Raw genomic sequence first — 25,152 nt, forward strand, 5'->3', positions numbered from 1 at the left:
CCCCCCCGCCCCGCAGCCTCTGCCCAGTCCAGACCGCCCACCTGCAAGGGCGCCGTCTGTACAGCTGTGCTGGGGGCCAGGGAGCTGATACCCGCAGCCTTCACAGTGGCCCCCACATCGGTCTTCATGGTGGTCAGGAGCAGGGAGTCTGCCTTGATGAAGTGGGGCTGCAGCAGGACCTGGAGTGGCAGAGGCCTGGGCCATAAGCTGTGTGTAGGGGCCGAGGGCCACCACCTTCCCACAGCTTGGCCAGACCCCCTCACCGGGACCTGCTGGATCTGTGAAGTTACAGTGGTCGTTCCAGGGGCCGCTGTGGCTGTCAGCAGCTGCTGGGGGGCCGTACTCTGGACCTGGCTATGCAAGGAGACAGGTGGGACCCCTGGCGGGGAAGCCAGTGGCAGGCCAGGCAGCGGCTGCTGGGTGCTCCCAGGAGGGGTCCCTGCAGAGACAAAGCCTGGGGCTGCGGGCAAAGGCTGCCCTCACCCACTTTCAACCTGCCCTTCAGCTCTGCCATCGTATGGCCCCAAGTGAGTCATGGTCCCTATCTGGAATATTCCCATATTTTCTATTGGGACAGGCCCTGCCTAGGATCTGATGCAAATGTGCCAGCCAGGCCTCTGGTGGGAGGCAGTACTCCATCCAGCATCCAGGACAGAGAAATGCCGCTAGCAATGGGGCGACCCAGGCCGCACAGTGGACACTCAACTTCTAGAACCTGCAAATTCCTCCACTAGGACCATGACTGACACTTCTTCCTGTGTTCCTGGCAGCCTTGTCCCCAATGTCCCCTCCCTCCATACACCCCCCTTACCTGCTGAGAAGCTTCCAGGAAGGTTGGAGTAACCCAACACAGGGGCTGAGTTGAACTGTGGGGGGGCTGAGGATGCAAAACTCTGGGGCAGGAGGGTCCCCGACAGGGGTTGTAGGGTAGGGGGCTGCAGGATGGTTAGTGGCACTGGCTCTTCTTTGATACCAGGTCCAGGGGAGAAGGGGGACACAGATGGGTACATGTTCAAGGGGGTGGGTGCAGACTGGGGAGGGGACAAAGGTGGGGATGCCGCCTTAGGGTCCCCCAGGAAGGCTTCCAGAGGGGAGCTCAGTGAGGCAGGAGACGGAGACAAGCTGCCTGGGGAACTGGCACTGGGGCTGGCAGGCTCTGTGTCCCCTGCCCCACCCCCAGCATAGGGTGGATCAAACAGGCCAGGGAAGTCGCTGTCTTGGTTGTTGATGAGCTGGAGCATGTCTGGGGAAGAGAGAAGAGCATATGAGTGGAGACTGGACCTGAGCAGGGCCTGTTTGTCTGCTCCCTGATCACCCACAGCTGTTCGTGTGGGGGTAAATCCACAGCAACAGGAGCCACCTACACAAGCCAGCACTCTCGGACAAACAGCCATCTCTCAGACACGTGTTCAGCGACATCTGATCCAGCATGTGTGTCCAACAGCCCTAATAACACTAGACAGGGTGGACACCACGAGGCTCCCTACCCTGCCCCACCACTCGTCTGGATTGAGCTGGGGTCAGGTCTGAGATTACGCATTTCATGGTCTGACCCCCTACCACAGCCCCATGTTTGCCTGATCGTCTGACAATATACTCAGTCCATCGCACACCGTGGGCCCACGCTTGTTCATTCATTCATTCATCCATTCATCATTCAATAAGCAGGTACCAAGAGCCTACCCCATGACAGGCACCGTGAACAAGACAAAAATCCCTGCCTAAGCCAAGTGTGGTGGCACATGCCTGTTATCCCAGGTATTTGAGACGTTGAGGCAAGAGGATCCCATGAGCCCAGGAATTTTGATGCCAATCTGGGCAACACAGCCAGACCCCATCTGGGGGAAAAAAAAAAAAAAAACCTTGCCCAGAACCAAACAACTTTCTGGGGAGCCAGGGATGGCCTGTATTTTAGCGGGGGTCTTGTTTGTTTTATTTGGCTTAGTGCTGGGAACTGAACCCTGGACCTGGCACAGGCTAAGAACTGCTACACCCCCAAGCTCCTATAGGTTGATGTAGACCACAGTAAACTTTCATTCCTATCTCCGTGGGACAGCCACCTCTGAATCCCTACATTCTTGCACATCTACAATGTGGATTTGAAGTGGCACCAAGTGATTGCCTAGCAGGTGACAAGCCTTTCCAGACAGCCTCTCCTGTCCTTCCAGGCAGTCCTCCATTACCACACACTCCAGGACCTAGCTTGGTGAAGAAGTGCCCACTCCACCCAAGACAAAAGGGGTCCATAGGCCCAGGACAGACTTGTTCCAGCACCACTTGGGCCTGCATTTCTCAGTCTGTGAAAACAGGGCATGCCTCAAGAGCCCTAGCAGATCCAGTTCTTGGAAGGTACCAGATCATAGGACTCAGAGGTAGAAGGCAAGTGGGTACAGGACAGAGAGGGTCTTCATATAGGTGCAGTGGGCCCCATTCCCACCTACTGGCCATTTCTGGATTCTTTCCTCAAAGCTGCCCAGCAGGGTCCTCTAGACACAGAATCTAAGACTAATGAGGGGTAAGTGATGACACCCATCCTCTCAATTTGCAGGGGGAATATATAGGTGCTGAGAAAGGAGCCCCTGAGAAGGTGGCGAGATGGCCTGTGCCCAGACCCAGCTGTGCAGTCACGGCCTACTCCTCCTGGGACAGCCTAGGATCTCCAGAGAGGGCCAACCAAGAGGGCAGACCTCCAAGAGAAGCCCAGGTCAGAGCAGGGTCCTCACCCATGCCGAGAAGAGTCCAGAAATGGCCAGAAGGGTAGGCCTGAATCAAGATCCAGGTCTACACTGGGGCCACCCACATTGATGGGGCTAAACTGCACTCATAATCCCCCTGACATTCAGCTGCAAGAAGGTATTGCGTAGAATGTGGTGCTCCCTTCTAAAGATGAAGAAACTGAACAGTAGAGTTACTAGTCTAACAAAACTAAGTCCAGACCAACCTGACCCCAAGGCCTCTACCCCTACTCAGAAGTTTAGCCCACCTATCTTGGAAGCAAAAAATGACACCGAAGTTCAATAAGGGCCACAAGCATTCCAAGAGCATGCAGGGGATTCAAACCCAGGTTCACAAAATGCCAAACCTCTGCACCTTTCCCTGCTGTACCAAAGAAGGAAGCTGCTAACACTAACCCATTCCTCCGCTGAACAGACAGAGACTTGGGCCTGAGCCAGCTGCTGGCCACATAGCCAACCAGTGTGTCTTTGTGTGTTCTGGGCACAAACCCAGGCCCCGCTGCAGCCAAGTGGCCTCGAGACCCAGGTCTGGCCATTCAGGGCTTTGGTTTCCCCTCTATAAAAGCAAATTCTGTCTGTCCAGACTTCTTCCTCCTCGTACAGACTGGGACATACTCCCTGCCTCAGTCCCAGCCTGGCCAAGGGCCCTCTTCCCGAGCTGGCGACTAGCAGCCTTACTGGCTCAGCCCAGGGCCCTCTAACCCACTCAGGGAGGCCACCTACTGGATCAAAGGGTTCTTTGGAATCCATAAGCACAATCCCAGGGTCCTAAAGTATTCAAGTCCCCCACCCTGAGCTTCATCCCTGCCTATCATCTCTGCTGACCACCTGCCTACCACTTGGTTAGGGCTTGGGCTACTCCCCTCCTCTCACTGCGTCTCAGTTTCCTCATCTGTACAACAGAAAGGATTAAACCCTTTTTGGCAACACTGCCTGAAGCTTTGCTCAGCAGAGTGGAGACAACATTGTCTACCCACAGATGCCAAGGCAAGAACATCACTCCAAGAGGGGACCTGTCTAAGGCCATCAACAGAGAAAGAGGGCATGGCAGACTCAGCTTCCCTGGATCCTCAAAAAGAAACACTTTGTGGGCCCTTCAGATTTATGCAGATCATAAAGTCCTACCGTACTTCTCATTGCAGGACTCCCCCTCCTCAGCCCACTTCAGGTGAGACCCTCTTTATAAATGGGGGAAACAGTCTCCCCAAATAGAAATTGACAATCGTAGACAGTCCAGGACTCCCACTTTCTACTCCTCACAAGAAGCAGGGCGACCCAACAAGTCTATATGAGGAGGAAGAAGTCTGGACAGACAGCATTTGCTTTTATAGTGGGACTGCCTGGCAGACAAGACAACTGGCCCTACCGCTTGCCTCTTCCTGACCCTGCCCGGAGAAGGAGATGTGGGGAAAGCCACTTAAACCCCATTAGTGTAACCGTCCTGCTGTTGCGTCTCTGAGCAAACCCACTCCTCGGGCTGCAGAGGGGACTCACGGGGTTGGAGGGTGGTCTACCATCTTCCCCCGGTGAGCCGGGAACTGGTGCGCCCTCTCCCTGAGGAAGGGGCCTCCACGCCCCCTCTGTGAGAACCCGAGACGGTGACCGGCAGCGGAGGCCAGAGGCAATGTGATAAAGGAAACGGAGGTCTTCCAACAAATACCTTCGAATGTGCAATCCATGGCTCCGTAGCGCGCGCCCCCCGCCCCCTCGGGGCGTCCAGGCGGTTGGCTCTGACCGCGTCCCCGCGACGACTTCACCTGTCAAGGCTCGGCGGAGTTTTAAAGCCGGCTGAGAGCTTCAGAGAGCCCCGCCCCGCCCGGCCCTCAGGCCCCGCCCCCAAGAGAGGCCCCGCCCCCCAGTCCCGCCCTCCTCGGGGCCGCGGGCCGGGCATGGGGTGAGCGCGCGCGACCAATCAGCAGCAGTGCCGCGGCCTCACTAGGGCCCCGCCCCACCCCGACGGCGGCTGGGCTCGGGTTTCACCCCACGGCGCTGAATGGGGCCGGGGTTACTCGCCGGCGTCCGCCTTTAACCCGCTCGGCGCCAGCGTCCGCCGGGGTTACTAGCGGTCATCCCCCTCACTAGCTCCCTGCTCCTCCCATTACCACTTCCGAGAAGTGCCGCGGAGCTGGGGGTCGGGCAAGGGAGGACCGGGCAGGGATGCACGCCCCGAGCTCTGTGGTTACAAATTGCTAGCTCACCCTGAGCGAGCCTGGACCGCTCAAGCCTCAGTTTACTACCCCGGGAAATGGGACAAGGGAAATGGGGCAAGCTTATCTCCCGGCTTGAAGGACAAAAGTAAGAGAGAGAATATGTGGCTCTGAATTAAGACCAAGGACTCCCAGATGTTACCCGCAGTGGGTACAGGAACCTCTCCCTTCAGGGACAGCCCCTGTGTGGGGCTAACCCTCACCTCAAGGAAGGGTCTGAGGATCCCAATCCAGAAGACCGCCTAGGGAAAACTGCAGCTTAGAATAAGCAAGAGAACCTCCTGCCCCAAATTTGACAATCCAGGGTCTACTGACTCCCAGCTCAGACGTCCCTCTGCAGTCAGTGATGTCTGCACACCACTTCTGGGTCTCAGACCCCAGTAGGTATCAAAACTGACTGACTCACCATCATATAGGCCTAGGAGACCAGGACCCAGTCCCTGAGACCCTTTGTGAGAAAGGCAGTGGTGACAGGCTCTGAGGGTTTGTAGCGGGGTGGTACCTAAGCCTGTGTCCCCTTCTGTCAAAGGTAAAAGTTCAACACCACTCAGACAAATGCCCAGAGCTTGGCTAGCAGCCTGACAGCCTCAAACTGCAAGGACAGTCCCCATTCTGCTGCAACGTGGGAGGGCGGAATCCTGGCCAGGCCAGCCCAGTGTCTCAGCAGCTCATGTTGGGGTGCTGGGGTCTCTTTGGGCCCCAGATCTCTCTTCCCAGTTTCATTCACATACACCTTGCCCCCACCACTTTCCCAGGTTCTTCCTTCATGGCCTCGTGGGAGGTTCCAAGGACAACAAAAGTCTTTTCTGGCACCTCTACCTCCCTCTCTGGTCAGCCTGTGGGTGCTCACCTGCTCCACTGCCAACCCCCAACCCCCCAACAAAAACAAAGCATTGCTCTTGAAAAAGGCCCTGAGCTCAGGTGAACAAGTCGAGGAAGAGTCCCAGCCCAGCAGGACATAGGGGGCTGGGTTCCAGGCAGGAGTCTCCCAAAAGTGGACTCCCCCGACTCGGTCTCTTCATGACTTTGTTCCCCAGTTTCAAATCCTAGAGTGTGGCAGGACCCGCAGGCAAATGCCCATCTGAAACTCACCTGAGACAGAGGACTAGAGCCACCAGAAAGTCCCATCCTCTCCACCCTTTTTCTTTCTTATTTCTGCCACCTCCCTGCTCTGTCGACACCCCCATCCTATCTGGACTGAGGAGGAAGGAGAGAGAGGACAGTTGCTCACTGACCCCCTGAGGCGCAGGACTCAGGGAAGGCTCCCAAGAGGAAGAATTCGACCCTGGTACAAAGGGCTGGTCTTCAAGCCGAGGGCACAGCTTAAGCTAAGCAAGCTACAGGATCAGGGCACAGAGTCTGGGTTCCCTTAGGCACCTGGTGGCTTGTAAAGGTACAGCCATCCCCTGGAACTTGTGGCCTGGTTAGACCCCACCTCACTCTTCCCTGGAGCCAGATTTGCTGGCCCATTTCTGTAGATGCTGATGGCTAGAGGTAAGAGTAGGATGGAAACTTGAGAGCCAGCCCCATAGCTTCCCTCTAAAGATGTAGCCAATTGAGGGATCTGGAGCCATATGCTAGGGCCTGCTCTTCCTTCAGCCCCTACTTGCTGTGTGTCCTGAGGCAAGTCACTCCCTTTCTCTGAGTCTCTAGGCCCTGTCTCCACTCTTCAAATCTCCAGGGATGAGGATTCTGGGAAAGCAAAGTGTGCAAAGCACCCACCACCCAATAAGGCCTCAACAAAGGTTTCCTCTGCACCAACTGGAATCTCTAGAACTGGAAAGTCAAGTAGTGTCTGACCCTTGCATTATTCAAGTCTAGGCTCTATAACAATTTGACCGAGATTCTTTTTTTCTGGGGAATTAACAGGGCTAAACTAGGGTGAGGCAAGTGGGACACCTAGGTGTCCCATTAAAGGGAGTACCTCTTTTGTCTCACCCCAGGTCAGCAGGACAGTTAAGTCCCAGTTCCCTAGGAGTAGGACAGTTAAGTCTCAAAAGGCACACCCATGGTGCCCAAACTGTGGACCATCTGCTGCTGGGGAGCTGAGCTCTGGGCTGCCCGTGGACACTGAGAAGCACTTTTGGTCTCTATACACTCTCTGAACTGAGGGAAAGGGGGATGGCCCAGTTCTAGGCCTCAGTGGGTCCAGATGCTCTCTGAATCCTCCATCTTCCAGGCTTGTGAAGCCCCTCCCCAAGCCTGAGCCCTCCTTTTCCCCTCCTCTCCTGCCCAGATTCTACGAAGCTCCTACAGGAAGCTGGCTTGTAAAGGTACAGTTCAAAAGATCCAACAGGAAACCTGAACCCCTCCTGGCTCTACCTCCAAGTTCCCTCTGAAGGCCAAGGAGGAACAGGCTTTAACGACTCGGGCCTATTCATGCTGTGAATCGATCCACGAACCTGCAGAGAGCCCAGCTCTGACTATCACAGAACTCTACAATCTGTCCAACCCACACAAGTCCCTGAACCCCAGACATGTAAATGAGGTGGTCAGCTCAGGCCTGCCTGAGCATCTGAGTGGAACCTGAGTGAAACCAGGCCAGAAGGGAGGAAGGACATCCTGGAGAGAAGAAAGAGCACGTGTAAAGGTCCTGAGGTGGGCACGAGCTTGATGGGATGGCTGCAGGGAAGGGAGTGGTGGGCAAGAGAGGCAGCCATGGAGTCGGGATTCCAACCCAGGTTTGTCTGGCTCTTTCACCTAGGCCGTAGACACTGATTCTCAGAGATTTGCAAATGGTCCCATGCAATGCAGATCAAAGGTTCTGTGAAGGGTAAATGGTGTAAATAGTGTCAGTCCGAGGAGCACCGCCTTCAGGGGAGAACACAGGGTGGGTGGCTCCTGGGACCCTGGAGCACGCCATCTCTGCCTGGCGATGGAGGTTGCAGGGCTGGGGAGGAAATGGCACTTGCCCATCACTCCAGGGAGCACCAGCTTCGCCTGCCTGAACCGCCCAGAATCCTCCCACCAGCCCCTCCTTGATCCTTCTGATCATTCAGATCAGCAGGTGCTGGCACCCTCTGGCTGTATGCAACATGTATGCAACAGGGGGACAGGCTGCCCTTTGTGTGCTCACAGATGCCCCAAGGGCACAAGTGTGCGCCTGTTCTTCTTGGAATGGGATGAGCCCTGGTGCACCTGGTCACAGGCCTCTTGATGGATACGGAAACCAAGGCTCAGAGACTCGGTGCCTGGGGTCCCTCTGCTGCCAAGGTGGGATCTGGGACTTCAACCCAGATCTGCTGAGCCCAAGGCCTACTCTGCAGCCCTAGCCTGCCAGGGCCAGGAGTGAACCTCAGCTCCAGCCTGATTCTGTCCCAAGCTGCCTTGTCATTGGTCCCAGCTTGGGAAGTGTGTACATAGTGCAAGAACCCAGGGGAACAACACAGAGCTCTTTATGGGTCGGCTGGGCACGGCCTCCTCCCTGAGGCCTTCCTAATCACTCCCCACTCCCAGGACCCAATGTCCCCACCCCTCCCCGTGCCAAATTCAGAGCCAGGTTTCTGTTGTGCTCCCTCAAGGCAGAGCCAATACCGGAACCAGTTCTGTGACCCCAGCCTTCCCCAGCGCAGGCCTGAGCACAGTAGGAATACCTGTTGGGTTTGTGTGGACTGCAGTCGGGCTCCGGCCAAGAGGTCCCACTGAGCCCAGCTCTTGCAGAGCCTCATTCTCCCTGCCTGCTCTCTGAACCCATCTTGTTCCTTAATGCCACTGCCCAGGCGGTCCCCTCTGCCAGGAATGCCCTTCCCATTATTCTCTGTCCACCTGGCAAATTCCAATTCCCTCAAAACATACTCGGATGTCACCTCAGAATCTCCCCTCCTCTGGACCTGGCCATATTGTCCTGTAAAACAGTTACCCGTCCTCTTTCCCCAGGGGCTCGTCCCTGACCTACACCAGTGATCCTTAATATAAGCTGTAATATGGTGATTAAGCAAGATGTCACTCAGCACCAGTTCCACAGTTGGTCTCAATCGAGGGCGGGGTGCAGTACACATTCTTATCATTCCAGAACTGAAACTCAAGGGACCACCCCACAAACTGCCCCTGATTTTACCCCAACCTGGGGTCGTCCCTTATTATTATTCCTAGACTCAATAGCAATGCTGTGCCTTTCTTATAATTTTTCCTCTCCCTTTTGGGTTGTTTTAAACCTGAAGCAAAGACAGCGTGTGTCATTTTAGAGTCATTTTGCTTTCCAGGAAAGATAAATTCCTTGGGCTGGCATTGTGGCTCAGTGGTAGTGTGCTCGCCTAGCAAGCACGAGGCCCTGGGTTCGATCCTCAGCACCACATAAAAGCAAATAAAGGTATTGTGTCCAACTGCAACTAAAAAATAAATATTTTTTTTTAAAAAAAGAAAGATAAATCCCTTTACAACCATGTCTGCAGTGTCATCTATTTACTCAGCATCACCAGCACTAGGTTTTATTGTTTTTAATGTACTTTTAGGTGCTCTGCTCAGTACCAGAGTGGTGTGACTGAAACCTGAAAGGCACTTCATTTGCATTTCCAAGGCCACCTTAATGTGACTTAACCAGGAAACTAACTGTGGTGGGAGATGGAGAAACATCTGCTCCACTTCCCACAACAGGAAGTAAGCTTCCTCAGCTTCCCCAGCTGGCCCTCCGGGGAAGCAATCCAGGGGCTTGGCCTCCTATCGGTGGCACATCCCCTCCACTCCCGGTCAGCTGCCACTGGGCCTGGGTCACACCAGGCTGGCAACTGGAGGGGCTGGGAGTGAATCCCCACCTGCACAGTGCACAGGGACACCATCTCCTTCCACCTTCAATGGATAAGGACAGGGTGCTTGTCCCTGCTTGGTAGTAGGGGACGCCTAATAGACCTGTCTCATGCAGAGAGCCAGGACCAACCCACAGCCAGTGCTCAGAACTGGAACCATAGCCTGGAACATTCTGGAAACTCCTAGCACAGGCTCCTTGGAGAACTGTTGCTAACATTTGTTGAGCTAAATATATCAAAGTCCCCAGTAAGTGTTCTATACGGTGGTAATAACAACAGTAACTGGCACTGTTGAGGGCCTACTATGTGTCACGCGCTACTTATGCTTTTGACCTAAATTAGCACATCTGATCCTCACAAGTCCAAGAAATTTTCTAGTACTCTCCCCCTTGAACATAAAGGTCAGAGATAAGAACCTTGATCAAGGCTCTTGCTCGAGGTCACATAGCAGGATGGACTTGAAGAGCTTTGGGCTCCACCCCGAGCCTGGTAGGAACAACTTGGAGGTGCAAGGTTTGCTGGGAGAAAGCTTGTGGGGGAGGTCAGTTGGGAGGAAAAATCTAGGGGAAAATCTCCAAGTCACAAAATTTTGGGATTGGGGACAGGCCCCCGGACCCTGGCCCACTGCTAACAAGCCCTGAACCCAGAGGGCTCCATAGCTGGAGCCAGCTCTAAGGCTCCCTGCCCTCTTGCCAGGAGCCCCTGACATGTTTTAGAAGTCCCCACTACCCCCAACTACCTCTGTGGGGTACATCGGATGCAGGGCTCATAGGATGATAGGACTGTGAAGTCCCTGCCAGTCCCAGGGTCAAAAAGCACATATGCAGGGCATGTGGCTGGCAGGAGACAAGGCCAGAGACACTTCCAACCCAGGCTATACCTGTCAGCAGGCAAAGTCCAAATCTCAGGCCTCTACCTGGCAGCAACCCCTGCTTGGAGCTGACCAGGTCTGACCAGGTCACTCGAGATGTTTGTGTTCAGCTAAGTAACTGTCGGGCAAGAGGTAACTCCCAGTCACCTGTCCACCTGCCTCCTTGGGCCCATTCCCAGCACGGTCCTCTGCACTCCCCCAGCCCTGCAGCTGCAGAGGAACTAGGACTGAACTCTCAGGGACTGAGAGACAGCAAACTTGATAGCCACCATTTCCTGTTTTTCAAAGGAGGCCTCTGTGGTTCAGAAAGACAGGATACTTTCCCTAGAGGAAGCAGTTCATGGCCATGTTGGGATTAAAAGTAGATCAGATACCAAGAGGCAGAAACAGGCAAGGGAAGAGAGAGCCTCTCAGGCTCTCCTCCTGAGGGCTCTGCACATGGAGGTGAGGGAGAAGGGGTGGGCTTGAGAGGTGGGTTCTGAATGGGTGGGCAAAGTCATGGGGGGAGGCAGGCTTGGGAAATCTTGCACATCTTGAATGCCATGCTGAGACAGCAGAACATTATTGGAGGGGCACTGGGGACATTTATGCCCAAAGCTGGGCAGTAAGCAGCCTAGAGTTGTTTCCTAAGGAGTGCCAGTGCTTGGTGGGACTAGAAAGAAAGTTGAGATACCCTAGGGAGAGGTGTGGGCAGCAGGGGGCCTCCAGTGTGCCCTCTCCACCAGGGTGGGTCTGGATCCAGAAAGCAGTCAAACACAGGCTAGAAACAAGGCCCCCCAGAGGTGGGGTTGGACACAGAGGGAGGGACATCAGGCCAAGGAGAGCTCTGCTCACTTGGGGTGAGGTGGCACTGGGGTGGGGGAGCTGAGATGAGACCCAGGAGGGCCTACCAGGAGGCCACACTTGATCAGAGCTTGGCAGATATCTGGGGTCCGAGGGACAGGGCAGACATGAAGGTATTCAGACAAGAGAGTGAATGAGTCTCATCAAAGACTTTGGGCTGCCCACAGCCCCCAGAATGACTCCTCAGACTCCTCAGCTGGGCCTAGTTCCCCTTCCTGGCCCCCAATCACAATTCTGTCTCCATTCAACTCCTCTGCACTTTTAAACTTGTGCAAGATCTGATAAATTAATCCTCAGCAGGGAGGTGAGGCCTGCCACAGGCTTAATAATAATCCTCAACATGTGTAAGGGCTGCTCTCCTTCCTTCTCTTTCCCCAGCCACCAGGGACCCCAAGCAGGGAGCAAGGAAGGGAGAAGGTGGAGCTCACCTGAGGTCAGGGTGCAGTGGCTGGGCTCAGACCCAGAGCACACCGTCACCCACAGAAACGAGGCCTCCAGGTGGCAGCCCCACCCCAAAATCCACTCACATGACAGAGGGTTTGGAGGAGGCAGGTGGCTGGGCTGGGTGAGGCTCAGGGCCCTCAGCTGGCTCCCTCGTGCCAGTTTTCAGTCTCTTGGCTCTAAAGCCACTCCAAGCCCCTCTATGACCCACTCCCAGGACCACAGAAAAAAATGTAGAGCACATTCCCCAACTGGCCACTCTGTCTTAGGAGCCCAGCAGTTGAAAGCTCAGGAGCTCTGGAGCCCAGAGCCTGGGGCTGAATCCTGGCTCTGCTGTGCCTATAAGACCCTGTGACCTTGAGCAAGTCATTTTACCCTATCTGTTCCTCAAGACCTTCATCTGGAAGATAAAGATCCTAAGTTTACCCAATTGGGGCTGTTGAGAGGATTCAATGAGATCATCAACACAGAGCCTAAGTGCTCAGTCCATAAGATCCTCCAGCCCAGCCACAAGAGGAAACTTCTAGCACACAAGTCAACACACCCCACTCCCACCCCTCTCCCCACTGCTGGAGGCAGTGGGACTCCTCCTCCTGGGACTCCAAAAGCTCCTCATTCATGCCTCAGGACACCTGGGCTTAACACCCCCCAACCCACCTCTCTCTACACCAGCTCTAAGCCTGGTAGAAGTTTGGAAAACGCCATTCAGGCCTATAACCAGCAGTTCTCCCAGAGTCTCATCCTATCATCCTATGGATCTGGGCAAAGATTGGCCTCAGGGTGCAGCACAGTTTATGGAACAAAACAATCCAGAATCTAGATGTCCATCAACAAGGGATCACGCAGATAAATGAGGGAACTTGATTGTTCTCTGGCCATTGATGTGAGCCAAGAGGCTTCCAATCTGCTGTGACCAATGGATTCTATTCTAATTTATTAAAAAAATATATGTGTGTGTGTATATATATATGTATATATATATATATACACATCTATATATGGGCTGGGGTTGTGGCTCAGTGGTAGAGTGCTCACCTGGCTTGCATGAGGCACTGAGNCCCCCCCCCCCCCCCCCCCCCCCCCCCCGTGAAGGAAGCGTTTGCATCTTCATTTTTCTGGAAGGCTTAGCAGGTGAGAGGGTTTGTGCAAGAGAGCAAAGGAAGTAAGTAGTCTTCAGGCTCAAGTCTGGACCCCAATGCCCACATACTGGCACTCTAGGGCTGTGCCCACTGGGCCCAGAGCTACAGAACTGCTAGCTGAGTCAGTAGGGCAGGATTTGGGGTGGCTTAGTTGGGTTGGTTTTGCCAACCCCAGGGTGGCCGCAGTCTCCATGGACATGTCCATCCAGGTTGTGAGAATTCAGGCAGCTTGTGCTTTTTGTCTCAACTTCCCCTTCAATGAAGTGCCAAGTAGCTGGTGTTTCTAAAACTCCTGCACAGCAACCGTGAAGGATAATCTCCCAGAGGGATTCATTTTCACCGTCTAGAAAGTGGAAGTCACAGCCTCCTAACTGGCACCTGCTGCCACCGTTAGGTATAACCACCAGAGTGGTTTATGCAGTTTAAGAGGCTGGAGTGTGACTCAGTGATTGAGCCCTGGCCTGGGGCATGGGGGGACAACCTGAAGTTCGTTCCAGCACTGAAAAAAATTTAAAAATGGGTGCAAGTGGACACCACTGCTCTGCTCTGGTCCTCAATGGGCCAGCTCATCCCCTGTAGGCAAACCCTCCACTAACCCTCAAACTTAGGTCCTTCCTCAGGGACCTGGCCTTGGCCTTGGCCTTGTCCTGAAAACATTCTTCCCCATTGGTCCCAGGGCTCAAATCAGTCGGAAGAGACCTCTCCAGACCGCTGGACCCAAAGTAGCCACATCCCTGCATCACCGAAGTGCAACTAAATACCCGTCTGTGGGTTTCCTTGGGAACTCTTGTACTCCCCAATAAGAGGGACAGCCTGGACCTGTGAGCCCTCAGTGCCTAGGCCGGGATGGTATTCTGTAGATGCTCAATAATTTGCACGGAAGCTAGTGCGATCCTACACCTGTACTTCAGGGGAGGGGAGGACAAGAGACAGCGCCATGCGCATGCGCAGGAGCTCCAGGGCCGAGCTGAACTCTCGGCCGGAGGGAATGACCGTGAGTAACCCCCGCTGATGTCACGGCGGGGGCGGAGCTTCGGCGACGCCCGGGTCCCAAGCTCTAGCCTCCGCAGCCGCCGGACTGGGGACGCGGTACAGAACCCCGGACACCTAGAGACGCACGTGTCCCGACCCGAGTCGCCAAGGGACCCAGCGAGGTGTGGCCCCCGAGGGCCCGCACCCCAACGCGCTGCGCGAGACACCAATGGCGGACGCCGGAAAGGCGGGACCCCAAGGCCCACAGCGCAGCCCAGAGACGTTAGAGAGCCCCGCGTGCACAGCACCGAGCCGCCGCCCGCTCCGCAGCGCCCTGCGCTGGCCGGGGAGACAAGGCCCGAGTGCCGCCCGTGCTTCCCCCTGTCCTAACGAACCTTCCATGTCGGTCAGCAATGTCGTGTCCAGCTCGCAGAGCTCGGCCAGAGCCTGCTCCAGAGCCGTCTCGCCGAAAGATGGCCCGTCCATGGCGCAGCTGCCTCCTCCGGGCGGCCCGCCGGGGCCCGCCGCCTCGCTTGGCCGGTCCCTGGGAGCGCCGCGCTCTCGCGTCCCGCCCTGTCCTCGGTGGTGGCCCGGAGGCCTTGAAAAGTTCCTCGGAAACTGGGTTTCCCCGGCAGCAGCTCCGCTGGGCGGGCGAGGCTGAGGCGGGGCTAGCGAGAGGCCCCGCCCCTAACAGTAACGGCCTCGCCCCCTGGGGAGAGCCGGGTGAACCCCCCCTGTTCCCCAGACTGCCCTATAAACCTGTTCTCAGAGTGCCTCCCAGTCATCCCGTAAATCCAGCCTCCCGCACAGCAGCCTTTGGCAGACGTGCCCATTTCCAGAGCAGACCCTAGCCTGGGCCTCAGTTCCTCTAGCACCTAATGAAAGGGCTGAGTGGAAGCCCCAGGACAGGGCCCAGAGGTCTCTGGACTGCGGAGGGCAAGGGAGACCCTACAAACCTCACTTTCTGGATTTGACTCTTGAGAACAAGACAGACTCTAATCTGAGGTACGAGTCATGGCTCTTCCAGACCTGCTTTGTGGCTTCAGGCCAATTACATCACCACTATGTGCCTCTGCTTTCCTCCTAACAGGGATCTAATGATGCCTCTCCAGGGGCTGGCTAGGAGGTTAGGGATGATGTGGAGGAGGACTGTGAGATCAGCACAGGAACCAGAAGACTGGCCTCCAGAGAAAGGGAGTGATCAAAGGGAGAGCCTAGTAGAGGCTAGAATTTCCCATCCTGTCTTAATCTGGTTTCCTACCAGATCCAGCCATGGAGGCAGGAGAGGGGGTTGGGCTTGAGGGCCAGCAGCTTCTGAAGGAAGAAGCCAGTACCCAGATGACCTAGAGAAAGTGACCAGCCCAAGGTCACACAGCTACTTAGGGAGCAGCAAAGTTGGACCCTGCAGGATTGTCTGACTACAAATTTGGTACATGTTTCTGGGATCTACCACCATGAGGAAGAGATGGACTCTGTGTTAGACCTAAGCCCAGTTATCCTGGACCATGACAGGCTGGGCAAGTTCTCCTGGTGGAGGAGAAGGCTGGAAGTGAACCCTGGGCCCTATGACAGGGACTGAGCCAGGCCAGGCAGGGGAGAGGAAGGGGTCCCTAGAAGGTAGACTGAAATAAACCAGAACTGAAATTCAGGTATCTGAAAGTGAGCCTCCAGAGGTTTGCAACAGAGAGAGTAACTTGTTGGGGAATAGTCATGGAGAATAAGGGCTTGGAGCCCCAGGCCTCAATGAGACAGCCATCCTGACAATTGCTGGGCCAACCCCAGATATAGCCTGTCTGGACAAAATTAGTGCTATATTTTAGAAGGGGGTGGGGTGTGTAGGCCAAGAGTGGCCAGAGAGGCCCAAGTCCCTGGGGCTCAGCCTGGATGCACAATCCTCTTTGTTCCTTTCCTGGAAATGGCTGCTATGGAAAATTACCCAGAACAGGATGGCCAGGAGCCCTGGGGGTCTCCAAACCACATCTACAAGTAGCCCTGCTCAAGATGAGCCTCTGCTAGGGAACACAGGGAACACAGTTGGCTTCTCAGTCCATCCTTCCACCCGCCTCTCTCCTTCGGTGGTAACTTCCCTGCAAATGCAAATGTTCTTCCCAAGAGGTGGGAGTAGGGGATACTGGGTAAAGTTCAAGACCACCTTATTCACTCAGCTGATCTGGTTTTTCACCTGCTTGCTATATGACCTGGGATCACTTCACTTTCCTGAGTCTTTAGCTTAGATTTGTCACTTTGCCAAAGCAGCTGAGGTTTTGGAGTCATCGATTGCATGACTGCATCCATTGCAACAGATCTGCTTTCAATGTTCTCAATTCACTATTCTTATAACGAGTTTAGCACATATGTGAAGAGCACAGCTCAATAAATATGGACTTCAAAATTACAGGAATTCAAGAGAGGGAAAAAGGTAAGGCAAGGTCAACATAAAACCTGCACCCCAGACTAGAAAAGCCAGTTGAAACGGAAACTTGGCTGAAGCCCCCTATAGAGGGTGAGGGAGTCTTTGCCACCAAAACAAATCTTTGTCCCATAGCCTAGGATCACCGAGGCAACCAGCAATACACGAGTCAGGCTAGAGGCTCCAGTTCTTCAGGGGAACCTGCTTGTCTGGGTGGTTTCTCCCCAAGGATCCCTAGACTTCTAAATAGGATCCTCAGGCCATTCTTGGCTGGGGAGTTCTGAGCCTTGGCGCTTAGGGCACAAACCTTTCTGCCCTGGTGTACCCAGGAGTGGGCGGGGTCCCAGTCTGGTGAACAAGTGATCTCAGCCGGCAGGTTTGACCCCGGTCTATAATCACTGAGCCATTGAGCATACTTATAGCGTGCAAATACATTCCTTGTATTAACCCGTTCATTCCCCCCAACAGCCTGAAGAGGACTGTCCCCATCCCATTTTACAGATGAGGTAACTGAGGCACAAGGAAGTGAAGCGACTTGCCCAGGGCCTCCCAGCTGTTGCCCTGATTTTGCCAGGGCCGGGGATAGTCGGAAAGCCAGGCTTGAGGCACACGCGGCCAGGGCAGGTCAGCGGCTGCAGACCAGGGAGTCGGGNACCTGGCTGGGACTGAAGCCAGGTGCGCATCTTGGGCTCCCGAGCGAGCTGACCCTGGACGGCCCCGGCGGCCTTTTGCTGTCCGGACTGTGCGGGCGTGCAGGGAGCGTGGGGTTCCTCCCAGGTAACCTTGCCTGACCTTGGTTTTATCAACTGGGACCCACTTCGTTCCCGAGGGTCGTACAAACTGGAAGGCAGCTGCTATGGGTTCCCAATCCTTTGGGGCACCTGCCAGGTATTGAGCGTGGGCAGAGCCCATAGGGTCAGTGGTGCGGAGCCATGCCCCAGGTGCCTACAGCAGGTTCGATTTGGAGGGGCCCGCGCCTTTGAGGGTTTACTAGGCTAGTAAGACTGCTCCTTCAGCCCCTGCCACTCTGCCTGGCCCCATTATTGACATTGCTGCAAGAGCTGAACTAGGATGTGCCTGGGTTATGTCCCCATCTCTAGGCAATGAGAAGAGAGACCAGAGTTCTCCTCCTTCCATCTCTCCATCTGTATATCATAGAGCCCGATGACCATGACATGGATGATTCTGGTCCTAGATGTGGCTTCATTCCAGTTGGCCTCTTCAGTGAGCTGGACAAATGATTTCTAGTCCTCTCAGCCTCCACGGCCACCTTTACCCATGGAGGCTTGGACCGTTGGTGGTCACTTCTTTTTTTAAAAATTTTTTTTTTAATATTTATTTTTTAGTTTTTGGCGGACACAACATTTTTGTTTGTATGTGGTGCTGAGGATCGAACCCCGGGCCGCACACATGCCAGGCGAGTGTGCTACCGCTTGAGCCACATTCCCAGCCTGGTGGGCACTTCTAGCCACTTGATAGAGCCACAAAAGAGCTGGTTGAGCCCCAAAGCCTATTGCACAGTGAGGGTGAGGTTCACAGACTGAGAGGAGGGATGGGATCCCTATTCCTTGGGGCTACCTGGCTGTTTGGGGAAAGGCCAAGTGCATATTGAAGGGGAGTCACAGAATAGTGTGGGTCTAGTTGGTGGCAGGAAGGCACAGGACCTCAGGCATCATCTGACCCCCATCAGTCAAATACAGTCATAAGTGGGTTATGACTTTGAATTGTCAAAAGAAGGAAATTTCACCTCGTAGCTGGATTGCTGCCCTTTCTTTCTTTAGTGGAACTGTGGGTCAGCCTTGGACTTGACAGTTAGCTGCCTCATGAACCAGCTCTTTTCCCATGGTCCCTACCATTTCCTGGTGTCATACCCAGCCCACTTTCTCATTTATAAATGAAAGTAGGCACTGAATTTCTGGCCCATAACCCCATTTTATAGACAGGATAGTGAAGACCAGAGAGGAACAGTGATTTACCCAGCACCCCAGGCAAGCTGCATTTAGAGTAGCAGCCTTAGAGTGAGGAGGACATGGCCCCAGACATGGAGTCCACTCCACTTCCAGAAATATCCCAGACTGACTCCCTGGTGCAGAAAGTAGAGGTTTTGCTTCCTGAGATGATGAGGGCATGGCCTCGGAGGCCCTAGACAGGGCATTTGTGGGCCACCCAGAAAGCTCCAGCAGGGTTCCCTCTGAAATACCTGGATAGACTCTCCGGGTGAGTCATGCCTATCCAACATGTCTGGGTTCTGTCTCCCTTCTAAAGACTTTTTCTTGGAGTACTGGGGATGGAGCCCAGAGGCACTCTACCACTGAGCTGCATCCCCAGCCCTTTTTTAGTTTTTGAGACAGGGTCTCGCTAAGTTGCCCAAGCTGGCCTCAAATTTGAGATCCTCCTGCCTTAGCCTCCTGAGTGGCTGGGGATTACAGGCGTGTGCCATTCCTTCCAGTCAGACAAAGACCCTTTTCTTGGAAAAGAGGTGAATGGGCAACGATTCCCTTCTCAGGTGCTCAGGCAGAGACGAGTGGGCAGATGGCCATGAGCTACTGCAGGATACCAGTGCACCTGCACAGCTCCCTTCCAGATTTCTGGAGAGGGAATCTATAGTGGGAAAGCAGCTCCTGTCCTCTCAGGGCTCCAATGACATGACTGGAAGCAACTGAGGACTGAGGAGGGAGCACTGAGAGATGAGTCCAGAAGTTTGTCTCTGTCCAAGTCTGTGTCCCCAGGAACATCACTCCCGCCTCTGGCCCTCTCCATTGACACCACAGTGACCATGTACTGTTCACGCCTACCCAGATTTCATCCTTTTTCTGCTAACAACCTGATTTTCAGGGTCAGTTCTTGGACTTTTATGGGAACTATTGGGAAAGAAGCATCTTCTGCCAGTAGGATGTCCGCCTCCAGCTGCAGGGAGCCTACAGTCAGCCACAGAGAAGAGCCAACCCAGAGAAAGCAGAGCCAAGACACACAGAGAGGCAGATTCCTGATCAAATCCATAAGCACCTGGATTCAGCTATTCCTGAAGCTGATATTCAGTTACTTAAACCAGTAAATTTTCTAATTAACCAATTTCTGCCACGACCAAAAAAGATCCCATATTTAATTTCTGAGAAATTTGGCCTGCAAACTCCCTTCATCATGGACAAAGAAGTCCTAATGCTGCTAAACATTTCCACACAACCCCCCGCCCCTTTTTTGGCATTGAAGATTGAACCCACGGGTGTTTTACCACTGATCCACATCCCCAGCCTTCTTTCATATTTTATATATAGACAGGGTCTCTATGAGTTGTAAAGTGCCTCGCTAAGGTGCTGAGGGTAGCATTGAACCCGTGATCCTCTTGTCTCAGCCTCCTGAGCCGCATGTGCCGCTGCCCCTCTTTTTTAGGAATAGCTACCACTGTATTTGGGGAAATTCACTTTAGTGAATGCTCACCAGGGATCATGGAGTCCCTCCCAGGAGGCTGGTCAGCGGAGTCAGTTGCATGAGTGCCCTCCCCTTCTTGCTGTTGGCCTACGGACTGAAGCGGCTCTTTGGCAGCTGAGTGTTCTGGGGCTCAGCTACTCCCAGAGGGCAGAGCCTTACCTCCCTGCAGACCCTGGGAGAGGACTCTAGGGCTTCTGAGCTACAGATTGTCCTTGATTCTGGGAACCCAGCTCCCCAAGGGCAGGACTGGAGCCACCCTCCCTTTTCCTCCCTCCCCTTCGGCACCAACCTGGCAAAGAACAGGCTATCAGGGACATTGGCTGAAAGCACGAGTTGACCGGGTATCCTGGCAAGTCCAGGGTAGTGTCTCAGGTCTGACCTGCTCTCCACAGGCAGGGACACTGTTCAGGCCTCTTTCAGGGCCATAGTGCATGACTGTGGTGATGGCCGTACAACCCTGTGCCCTGTGCCCATACCCCAAACTACTCAATTGTACACTTTTAAGTGGGTAAATAGTGATGATTTTTAATTTAATTTTAGGTATTTTTTATGGAACTAGGGGTTGAATCCAGGGGTTCTCTACTGCTGAATTACGTCCCCCAGCCCTTTTATTTATTTATTTATTTTTATATTTCAAAAGATGGTCTTGCTCAGTTGCAGAGGCTAGTCTCAAACTTGTGATCCTCCTGCCTCAGCCTCCCAAGTATCTCCCAAGTAAACAGTGCACTTAGCTGGTGATGTCAGTTTTATCTCAATAAAGCTGTTATTTAAAAAAAAAAAAAAAGAGGTGAGGGGAAGAAAGATCTGTCTGCCCTGGAGCAGTGGCTCTTCAATTCAGTGCTGGGCATAGGCTCTGCCGAAGATTCTGATACCTGACCAAAAGCGGAGCCCAGCTGAGGTGGGCTCAGGGTGTGCCTCCAGCCTGCTTGCTCTGGGCAGGGGTGACTGGCCTCCCTGTGCAACTCTGGGACCTGGGGTAAGACACAGGAAGACCTATAGCACCTGGCCCTAGAGTTCTCAGGCAGGCTGTGACAGCTTTGTGGCTGCTACCATCAGTGGCTATCTGTGCTTAGTGCTTAGGGATTTTCGTGGCCCAGCAGCTGGGCAGCAGGGAAGAGGGACAGGGCATTCCTGGCTGCTCCCCCAGCACAGCCCTGTGGCAGCCCCTGATGAAAGGCAGGTGGTCTGACCTGGCAGGCCCCCCAGACAGTCAGAGCAAACGCCACAGAGGCCACCCAGGAACAGTTTGTTCAAGTATTTATTTATTGTGGATTACTTTACATGCAAGAACCCAAACTAGAGAGATGGTATCTGGAAGGAGAGCCAGTGGGGCAGGTGGATGCTCCAGTGTCCCTCTGAGACATTCGATCACTGACCCACCCTCCAGAACCAGCTCTGCCCACAGAAACACAGGACAGTGACAAGAACACCAGACTTCTGGAACGAGGGGACAAAGGACTCAACACATTCCTCTTCTGGAACAGTCACAAATTAAGTGCAAACTTCAGGAAATAAAGATCCATCCCCCATTCTCCAGGAGAACCTGGAGATTTGGGACACTGTGACAAAATCAGTCATGATGCAGCAGTTGACAGCTGCTCCGGAGTCTGGTGGCCACAGGGGAGCCTGGCCTGGATCCCCATGGACAGCAGGGCTGGAGACGGGCCTGGGAAAGGCAGGTACTACAGGGCCCGAGCATCTTTGGGGTGGGAACATTCCTTGGGTGAGGGAGAGTGGCTGTTTCCCTGTGTGGCTGAGCAGGAGGAGAAGCCCAGATGTCTCATCAGCAGGCTGACAACAGACCATGGAGTCTCGCAGGCCCCATCTGGTAGTGCAAGAGGCTAAGAGCAAGCACTTCTCCCTGGGGCTCTTCCCCAGCTGCCAGGGGGTTGATCTGGCTCCTAGGAGGCCCATGGCCCACCCTGAACCATCCAGAACCACCCTGGGCTCCAGTTGGAGGGGCATTTGCAGTGACAGGGAGGAGGGACAGGAGTGGGGTATGGAGGAAGGCAGGAAGGGAGGAGGGACAGGAGCACTACAGCCGGGCCTGCAGAGCCCTGGCCATCACTCTGAGCTGAGAACACTACGGGGTGCCCAATTCTCACCTCCTAAGGGGCTGCAGTAACAGCACAGGCCCCAGGACCACTGGGTGGGAGAGAGGGAAGGACAGTGAGCCAAGGCACGGTCACTCACAGAGGGGCTGACAGACAGACGGGAGGACAGACATAGACCATCATTTTTCCCTCTGGCCTGGGCTGACAACAAGCCCTTTCACTTCTGAAACCCCGTGTCCCACGACTATTGATAAACAAGTTGGTCATTCTCAGTCTGGCCACAGTCCAGCTGCTGTGTGCCTGGGCAGGGACCACTCTGCAGCAGGCAGGCCAGAGCCTGCCACATGGGGGTCAAACTGCATATAGTGCCATTTACTGTTGCCCGCTGGCCAAAAAGGTAGGCAGGAGGAAACAGTTAGTCTTCACATCTCAGCACACAATGAGCACAAAAAAAGGTTAAACACATCCCCAAGAAAATATTTTGACAAAATAAATATTTTAACCTATAATCAGGTATAATTAGTGCTTATGAGGAATCCCAGCAATAATTTAGTGTAATTAAGTACATACTGTATCTGTGATTTCTAACACTTCTGAAGGCTGGTGGCTTGCTAGGGTCCAGCGTTCCCACCAGGGCTCTGCTCCCTGCCCTAAGCAGGTGGCTTCAGGACTGTGCTCCCCAGATGGCAGGGTTAAGTGGGAGCCAGAGGTCTCAGATAACACCCCTGCAAGAGCTGAGCAGTGCGTCCTTCAGGGCACCCGCCTGTACACGCTCCCAGGGCAGGCCTCAGGCCTGTGTCCCCTCTGCTTACAGGAGGGACAGGCTGCCTCCTGACAGGATGCAGGAGCGGGAGATCTCTGAGTCACCAGCTCCAGGCCACAAAGGCAGGGGACCTTTGTCTGCATGATAGAGGACTCCTGCTGGCCCACAGGGGTCCTTCACCAGCTGCTGCCACAGGGCTGCCAAACCTCTCCAACCTGTACCAACCAGCTGGAGCTGGATTTGGGGGACAGCTTTGGACATAGGACTTTGCTGGGGACCCCAGGATGGCATCTATCTTAGCCTCACTCACTTCAAAAAGAGCTCCCTCTTTCTCTCTACACCCTCCTCAAGGTAGGAGGCTGCTGGACCTGGCTGCCATCACCTGTGGCTCCGGCAGGCTGGCCAAGGTGGGCTCTGACCCCCAGACTGTTCCAAAGAGCTGAGACCTCTGGGCCACCCCAGTTACCTTCTCTTTAGCTTGACCCAAGCCAGCCTCCTTTTGAAGTTTTATACATAAGCAGGCCTCAGGAGCTCTGCCCTTGAGAGGTGCTGCGAGGGGCGTGTGCTGACCGATGGCCAGGGAGCAGAGAGTAGAAGAGGGACATGGGCTCCAAGGAGGAGAGGGCTGGGAGCTCTGAGGAGGGGCTTCCTGGGTGTCTCCACAGAACTAGGCTGAGCATGGGGTTCTGGGGTGGGGCTATTCCTGCTAGTACTCAGCAGGGCCCTTACTGCAGACCTGGCCCTAAATGCTTCCCAGAGCCTGGTCACTGTCCCTGTGCCTGTGCAGCTGGCCTCCTTTCCCTGCTGGGGCTGGTGCTCTGGCGGTGATAGGTGCATCCTCTGGGCCATCCTGTCAAATGGGAAGGAAAGGTTGTCAGCGGGACCAGGGCTTGGGTAGTGCTGTGAGTTCATGGCCAAGGGACACACCAGCAAGGGCACAGGACAGGAGCAGGTGTCACCAGCCCCCATTTGCTTAGCCCCAGGCTGTCAGCTTTCAAGGTCTGTTTGGGAGAGACTGCAAATTAGTGGCCGGGGGGACATGTGCAGTGGGAGGAAGTCAGCCTGTCAGGACAGCTTGGGGAGGAGGCCGAGGCCCATGCCAGGGACCTTCATGTTATTCTGGCCACTGGGTCATGTGGAACCTCCAGGCACTGTGCAGTGCTGTCTGCTGATGGCTCTGGAGGGAGGGTGTGGAGGTCACTACAGGCCAGGCCAGAGCCCCAAGCATGGAGTGTAGAAAACCCACGTAACTTCCAAGCAGTCAGAGCAGTGCCTCCTACAAGAGCCTCCTGCACACCCCGGAGCCAAAGTATGTGGGTGTGAGTGTGCAGGATATGCGGAGTGGGGGTCTGGTTTATGGTAATGCTACCTGATCAGCGTGCCACATGGCCATTTGTACAGGTTGCATGTTGCCCTCCTGACTTTGAGCCACAGGTCCTTCTGGGGCCAGTTAGAGCCAAGCTCAGCTGCTCAGCCAGCTGGGGCACAAGGCCTGGGCCAACAGGTGATTGATGGAGAGAGGGTCAAGGGCATGAAAGCCACATGTGGGTGCCCCATAGACCTGCTCTAAAGTGCCAAGGTGCCACAAGGTGACATACAGTCAAAGGACAGAGACTGAGCCTGTAAGTACAACCAACTGAGCCCTGCTCTTCCAGAAGCAGTGGCACAAAGCCCTTTCTGGAAGAGGGGGCAGCATGCCTGAGGGAAGCCACCGGGCCATGCAGAGGCAGGGCACATGTGGCAGGCGGAAGCCTGACCCTCTTCTCCATGGGCAGGTGATGGGGAGACAGTCCATGGGATCTGCTCAGGAACAGTGTCATGGGGGCTTCCCCCACTGGGGCCAGGCCACTGGCTCTTCCTGGGAGAACACACAGCCAGTCAGGGAAGCCTGGTAGGCGGGGAGCAGGGCCTCACTGCAGCCTCTGTCCCACCACTTGGAGAAAGAGTGGTGAAAGCTGGCCCTGACTAGGGGATGCCTGGGAACAAACAGTGGTGTTTCCATGGAGACACGGTGTGCAAAGGAGCGGGTCAGGGGCGGGGAGGAGTGGCCAGTGCCCAGGGTCCACTGGGGGAGCAAGCGGTAACCTGCCATGGTGGAGGCAAACTGCAGAACAGCTCACAGGGCGAAGAGGGCATCCTCTGACCGCTCTGGCTTCTTCCGGCCAGAAGGGTTTGAGGCTGGGGTGGGGGCCTCCACGGGGGGTGAGGGGAGGTCAGGAACCATCTCAGCAGCTTTGGCTCTTTCTTCCAGGAACTTATCAAATTCTGTAATACAAACCAAGGCAAGGGCCTGGGTTGGTGGAGGGTATAGCCCACCTGTTCCCTAGAGTTCATTCCACTTCTCCCTGTAGGTGTCTCCCCACCTGCACCCCAATGCCTCCCAGCTTCAGCCTGCACGACACTGTGGGGCCACCAGCTGGGAGGGAAAGGGGACAGTAGGAGGAACAGCCAGAGCATGGGTGCTTCTAGGGACCAGCCCCAGGGATCCTCCCCACTCCCTTACCTGTTTCCCCCTCTGCCTTCTGTAAGACAAGTAGGGGTGGGAA

The 25,152-nt window shown here is 54.8% G+C and overlaps 2 protein-coding genes across 16 annotated transcripts in view; both read right to left on the reverse strand.

Moving 5' to 3' along the window:
• The window catches only part of Srebf1 (sterol regulatory element binding transcription factor 1), a 21,286-nt gene extending 6,708 nt beyond the window's left edge, over window positions 1–14,578 (reverse strand). For 2 of the 5 annotated variants that reach the window (XM_048796017.1, XM_015503470.2), the window contains exons 1-4: window positions 14,346–14,578; window positions 812–1,243; window positions 270–439; window positions 42–179 (exon numbers count right to left, since the gene is read on the reverse strand). In XM_048796017.1, the coding sequence (XP_048651974.1) occupies window positions 42–179; window positions 270–439; window positions 812–1,243; window positions 14,346–14,436 (831 nt within the window). In that variant the 5' untranslated portion in view covers window positions 14,437–14,578. Of the gene's footprint in view, window positions 1–41; window positions 180–263; window positions 440–811; window positions 1,244–4,395; window positions 4,553–14,345 lie in introns of those variants that run through there. The other 3 variants (XM_015503469.2, XM_015503468.2, XM_015503472.2) reach the window with 2 other exon arrangements.
• A 6,451-nt stretch (window positions 14,579–21,029) lies between these two features.
• The window catches only part of Tom1l2 (target of myb1 like 2 membrane trafficking protein), a 118,861-nt gene continuing 114,738 nt past the window's right edge, over window positions 21,030–25,152 (reverse strand). For 10 of the 11 annotated variants that reach the window (XM_048796130.1, XM_048796147.1, XM_048796128.1 and 7 more), the window contains one exon: window positions 21,030–24,871. In XM_048796130.1, the coding sequence (XP_048652087.1) occupies window positions 24,723–24,871 (149 nt within the window). In that variant the 3' untranslated portion in view covers window positions 21,030–24,722. The remainder of the gene's footprint in view (window positions 24,872–25,152) is intronic. The other variant, XR_007344679.1, reaches the window with a different exon arrangement.

Source organism: Marmota marmota, unplaced genomic scaffold, assembly GCF_001458135.2.
Source record: "Marmota marmota marmota unplaced genomic scaffold, marMar, whole genome shotgun sequence".
NCBI classification, from domain to species: domain Eukaryota; kingdom Metazoa; phylum Chordata; class Mammalia; order Rodentia; family Sciuridae; genus Marmota; species Marmota marmota.